This window comes from Atta colombica, unplaced genomic scaffold (genome assembly GCF_001594045.1).
Source record: "Atta colombica isolate Treedump-2 unplaced genomic scaffold, Acol1.0 scaffold27, whole genome shotgun sequence".
Classification (NCBI taxonomy): domain Eukaryota; kingdom Metazoa; phylum Arthropoda; class Insecta; order Hymenoptera; family Formicidae; genus Atta; species Atta colombica.
The window spans coordinates 2907517-2913036 of NW_017259370.1; the positions used below are offsets into that span (position 1 = coordinate 2907517).

Sequence of the window (5520 nt, forward strand, 5' to 3'; positions counted from 1 at the left end):
CAAAAAAGTGTGTTAAAACACCAGACGATCTAGTGCTTTGGCAAAGATCAGAAGCTTACTATGTAAGAATTTTTACAATTTATTTTTCATTGGAACTTTATTTTAATTAGTATATAATTACATGAAAATATATTCCATATGTGTCACACTAAAAACATAAAATTATTGTATATTTACTAATCAATGTATAAATTTTTATAAAATTTTAACAAAAGCATCAATTAAATATATAAATATCTAATATTTCTAGTAAATTATTAATTCACTAAATAATGCATACATTTGCTACAACACAATCATAATATATTATAAATTATTTGTTACAACAAAAATATATATTTTAGTAAATGTACTTACATATTAACTATTATACTATTATACTATTAACTTATATATTAAATTTTATGCTTTTGTGACATATGTTTAGTATGTATATATTTGTATAAATAAAAGATAATATTATTTAAATGTATTTTTATAAAATATACTTGTAGGAATACCTAGGATTTATTTTGACATTAAACAGTGCTGTTCAAGGGATTGCTTTGGATGCACAATGTCCACAGTCACCTGTAATAAACAATGTTGTACAGATGTTGAATAAATTTGATGAATGGATAACAGAAATTCCACCTACCGAACAACCTCAGCGATTTGGCAACAAGTCATTTCGTATATGGCATGAGAGACTACAGCACGTATGTTATTAGCGTTATATTTAAGAATGTAAATTATCTTAAGTTATTGAAAAATTGTAAGATATTTAATTTATGATTACTTTTGTTACAGAATGCTGCACAGGAATTGAAGCAAGTATTACCAGAAGATCTACATCGTGCGATCCCAGAGATAGTGCAGTATTTATATGAAAGTTTTGGGAATCCAACTCGCATCGACTATGGAACAGGCCATGAAATGGCTTTCCTTATGTTCCTTTGTTGTATGTTCAAAATAGGTGCATTTGAAGAAAATGATAAGATTGCTGTTGTAGTAAAAGTGTTTAATAGGTAAGGCTTTAATTTGATTTATATTACATGATCTCTTATTATCTTCCCAAATTATTTAGTTATTTAAATCCCATTTTTCTCTGCGTAGGTATCTGGAATTGGTGCGTAGGCTTCAGCTAATATACCGTATGGAGCCAGCGGGTAGTCATGGTGTTTGGAGCTTGGATGATTATCAATTTGTACCCTTTATATGGGGAAGTGCTCAACTCATTGGTATTAATTTTTCTATATATTTTTCATATTTTTGTATATATTTTTTAGTGATAATATAATACAGTGATTTAGAAGCTTCTGCTTCTAAAATTATATAATTTAATATTTTAGGACATCCTCGGATAGAACCACGTCATTTTGTAGATCAAGCTATCGTGGAATCTTACAGTAAAAAATACATGTTTCTTGGCTGCATTGAATTTATCTCAAAAGTACATAAAGATATTCATATAAAGATTTATTAGGTTTTTTAGTGTGATTTAACTTACTTAAGAGTAAGGAACTTACATTTTGATAATTGTGTTTTATTAGGTGAAAATAGGACCTTTTGCCGAGCACTCAAATCAGTTATGGAATGTTAGTGCAGTGTCCTCATGGTCGAAAGTGAACAGTGGTCTTATAAAAATGTATCAGGCTGAGGTAATTATAGGCGATGGAAGTTAGAAAAAAGAATTGTTTACTGTATCGTATCTATTTGCTAGGTATTGGCGAAGTTTCCTGTTATCCAACATGTTTTCTTTGGTTCTCTGCTACCATTGATACCAATGGTCCCAAAATGCTCTAAACCGACCATTACTCCAAATTATAAAAGAACTCCTGTTGATGATAATGAGCCACCGCCACCTGCGGTGCCACAATGAAAATTACATTCGTAATAAATATTGTTACTCTTGAACTACTTATCACACTTCCAAGTATTTATTATAAAATATTTTACCCTTTTCACTCCTTTCATTTTATGATATTTTCATTTTAGATACATTTTTCTAGCTTGTTAGAGATTTATATTATATTTATTACAAAACAGTATTTTTATTGTTGAGAAATGTAAAAAAATAAATAACATAATGCAAATTTGTTTAAATGGCATAACATATGCAAAATTATACATTATTTATGATTCTGTAATTGATTTTCTGAATAAAAATAGATTTACATCTCACAGAAATCCTATGAAAAACGACATATTTTATTATAAATATCGATTTTTATAAAATCGTGCTAATATTCTTAGCTTATGAGATGCTTACTATTTCGATGAAGTACGAAGTACTTCATGCATGCTTCTGACCGATGTTCGTCTCCATGGGAACCAGAAAAATAGTATTGCTATTCATTGTATACTTAACCTTAAACATCTTATACGAAAAGGTTTGTGTACATATTACAAGAACTTAAAGTAGCATCATATAATTTTAAGAAAAGGTTTTTTTAAAAATAAATTTTAAAAAACAAAAAGTTTAAATAATTTTTTAAAAATAAATTTCTGATCCACTAAAGTGGGTCACAGTATCATAAATTGAAAACAAACCAAAAAGTTCAGTTGGTCCTATATCCTGTCTATCCATCTGTCTAAGGAAAGGTTGAACTGGTTGAAAACATAAAATCCTATTAACTAGTGGAAGTAACTTCAAAAATCCGAATTTACAAAGATATTAATGCTATTGTTATAGAGTGACAAATATCGGAGAAATTCGTGAAAGATACACATAATTTGCCATGATTAGGATATCAATTTTTATGTTATTTTTGATAAACTTTTACACCACACTTTGCCAGGATGTTGAGATTGATGCAAATGGCTACATTGTTTACTGTCCCTGCATGGGTAAAATCTTGATTTTTATTATAACTATGATATCATCAAACACATCAATAATAATCTTTATGATCCTCATTCCAGGCCGCTTTGGTAACCAGGCAGATCATTTTCTAGGAGTCCTCGGATTCGCCCAGGCTTTGAATCGTACTCTAGTATTACCGCCATGGGTTGAATATCGCACTGGAGAGACAAGATCTGTAAGCACAAGACTTACCGTGGTGAAAATTTTTCTTATAATTTTACGAATTGGAACATTTTTCAGAAATACTCAGAAATATTCGGAAAGTTTACATCTTCTGTCAGAATTTTTTATACATGTGAATTCTGAAATATTCTGAGATTTTTCTCATTCCATAATTTAAAAAAAATATTTTTTAATTTTTTAGATTTTGTAACATCAGAATTGATCATTCATCAGAAATTATTCTTACAAAAAATCTGAGAAAAGATATAAATTAGAGAGATGTTCCAATTCGTATAAAAAATGTGAGAAAGTATAAAATTATATATAAATTCTGAAAAATTATATATAAAAATTATATATAATGAAAAATTCTGAGAAAAATTTTTACTAAGAAGGAGGGTGTGTGTGTGTGTGTGTGTGTGTGTATGTGTGTGTGTGTGTGTAACATTTGTAAATTTTATAACAATATCTAATATCTAATTTTATTCTAGGTGCAAGTACCATTCAATACTTATTTCAATATTTCTCAAGTACAAAGTTGCCACAAAGCAATATTAATGGAAGATTTTATGAAAGATATTGCGCCGAAGATATGGCCATCTGAAAAAAGAACATGTAAGTTCTAATTCTTTTGAAGAAGCAAGATATTCTAATGGTAATTCTTTTGAAAAAAATATTAATTCTTCATTCTTTCCCAGCTTTTTGTTATGAAGCTCGTGTAGGTAGCAACGGAACATCTTGCAATGCGAAACAAGGGAATCCATTTGGTCCCTTCTGGGACACATATAATATAGATTTCGTTAAATCAGAATTTTACAAACCACTCCATTATCATGACGTATATTATACCCAGACGAAACAACAGTGGAATCAGTATTATCCAGCTGAAACTTGGCCAGTATTGGCATTCACGGGTGCACCCGCCAGTTTCCCAGTCCAACCTGTGAACAAGCCTCTGCAGAAATGTCTCAATTGGAATAACGATATCTTGAATAAAGCGAAGGCGTTTATAAAGAAAACATTGCCGAGGGGCGCGTTTGTTGGCATACATTTGCGAAATGGGATCGATTGGGTATGTGGCATTTGGTATTCATATTTTTATACAGAGAATATAATATCCTATGGAGAATACTGATTTCCTATTTATTACATTCGCTTTTCAGGAACGCGCCTGTGAACATATACCATCTGCGCCGGATCTTTTTGCTGCTCCTCAGTGTCTCGGTTATCAAAACGAACGTGGCAAAGCAACCCTCTCGATGTGCTTACCATCGTTTGATGTAATAATAATTCAGCTGAAGCGTGTTATTCGCAACGGCAAAGATATCAAATCTGTGTTTGTAGCGTCTGACAATGATTACATGTTGGATAGACTTGGAGAAGCTTTGTCGCGAATGGAGGTAAGTTCGTTTATTACTATATCGTGTCATCAATTAATGTTATCATTTCTACATAGATATCTGTGTTCCGACAAAGACCACCAGTATCCTCGCATTTGGATCTGGCCATTCTCGGAAGATCCAATTACTTCATAGGAAATTGCATTTCTTCTTTCACCGCTTTTGTGGCCAGAGAAAGAGAGGTCAGAGGATATCCTACATTTTTCTGGGGTTACCCTCCCAAAACCAGAATAGAACTGTGATATTATATTTTGTAACGTGATATTTGCCAAGTGCGCAATCATCAGTTTTTTGATAATTTTTATATTTATATATTATTGTATTAAGTATTTTCATGATGAGATTAACATTATATGTATGTTTATTATGCTAAAATACAATTGTACAATTGTGGCATCTACAGAGATCAAGTATACTATACATAGATCAAGTATACTATATAAAATGTTTTCGATCTTCAGTATATATTTCGTAATAAAAAAAGTTTATGTCGAAGCAAATTCGTTTGACGCTAGCATTTCTTTTTTTGCTATCGTATATGATATAAAAATATCAAACTTTTTTTTCCGTCGCACAAAAATTGCGAACTTACAATTTTATTCACTTCCTATGTCTCGCATATCACACAATGTCTGCTGTAAAACACAAGCGAAATCTCTCGTATTAGTCTCGTTGCACGATTTAAATGACGAACAGGCAAATAGAATATCCTTCGGTCGCGGATTATAGCAGCAACCATAACCATCGGGTACAACCGGTCCATAGCACATAAAAGACGCTGATTTATATGGCACCTTTAAATTACGAAAGTATATTGATTAGTAGAAATACGCTTATCTTTTGTTAAAATATTGTCACTTTACTGTTTTGCCAAAAAATTTTTTTTAAAGCCAACTTTGTATTACCTGACTTGATGTTAAATTGAAATATGTACTTCTGGTGTACCCAACGTCTTTATACAATTCTGGGAGCTCCGTTCCTTCGCTTTTCGCTATCATTTTTAAGCCAAATAAATGCCGATCGACGCTTTGACCTGTCGCAGCCTACGCAAAAAAAATGTTAATTCGAAAATTTACGTATTGGATTATGATATATATGTATATATATATATCA

At 31.0% G+C, this 5520-nt stretch overlaps 3 protein-coding genes across 8 annotated transcripts in view; 2 read left to right on the plus strand and 1 right to left on the minus strand.

Annotated features, from left to right (window-relative positions):
* LOC108689412 (serine/threonine-protein phosphatase 2A activator) overlaps positions 1-1935 on the plus strand; it is a 2510-nt gene extending 575 nt beyond the window's left edge. The window contains exons 3-9 of the mRNA XM_018196164.1: positions 1-62; positions 495-698; positions 790-1007; positions 1096-1220; positions 1332-1432; positions 1533-1640; positions 1703-1935. The exon at positions 1-62 is cut by the window's left edge and continues 1 nt beyond it. Coding sequence (XP_018051653.1) covers positions 1-62; positions 495-698; positions 790-1007; positions 1096-1220; positions 1332-1432; positions 1533-1640; positions 1703-1861 — 977 coding nt within the window. The 3' untranslated portion in view covers positions 1862-1935. The remainder of the gene's footprint in view (positions 63-494; positions 699-789; positions 1008-1095; positions 1221-1331; positions 1433-1532; positions 1641-1702) is intronic.
* A 356-nt stretch (positions 1936-2291) lies between these two features.
* LOC108689434 (GDP-fucose protein O-fucosyltransferase 1) lies at positions 2292-4649 on the plus strand. The gene is made up of 7 exons (XM_018196192.1): positions 2292-2372; positions 2675-2829; positions 2905-3020; positions 3499-3622; positions 3706-4079; positions 4171-4407; positions 4464-4649. Exons 2-7 carry the CDS (start codon positions 2721-2723, stop codon positions 4647-4649), a joined length of 1146 nt encoding a protein of 381 aa, XP_018051681.1. The 5' UTR covers positions 2292-2372; positions 2675-2720.
* A 154-nt stretch (positions 4650-4803) lies between these two features.
* The window catches only part of LOC108689566 (carnitine O-acetyltransferase), a 7621-nt gene continuing 6904 nt past the window's right edge, over positions 4804-5520 (minus strand). For 5 of the 6 annotated variants that reach the window (XM_018196393.1, XM_018196396.1, XM_018196395.1 and 2 more), the window contains exons 12-13: positions 5313-5450; positions 4804-5201 (exon numbers count right to left, since the gene is read on the minus strand). In XM_018196393.1, the coding sequence (XP_018051882.1) occupies positions 5004-5201; positions 5313-5450 (336 nt within the window). In that variant the 3' untranslated portion in view covers positions 4804-5003. The remainder of the gene's footprint in view (positions 5202-5312; positions 5451-5520) is intronic. The other variant, XM_018196394.1, reaches the window with a different exon arrangement.

What these genes read in the sequence shown, in the direction of transcription:
- LOC108689434 (XM_018196192.1), top strand. Translation starts at nt 2,721, where the DNA reads ATGATTAGGATATCAATTTTTATGTTATTTTTGATAAACTTTTACACC. An exon ending in TGTTTACTGTCCCTGCATGG is followed by an intron (nt 2,830 to 2,904) that starts GTAAAATCTTGA and finishes TCCTCATTCCAG; the next exon opens with GCCGCTTTGGTAACCAGGCA. An exon ending in TGCGAAATGGGATCGATTGG is followed by an intron (nt 4,080 to 4,170) that starts GTATGTGGCATT and finishes TTCGCTTTTCAG; the next exon opens with GAACGCGCCTGTGAACATAT.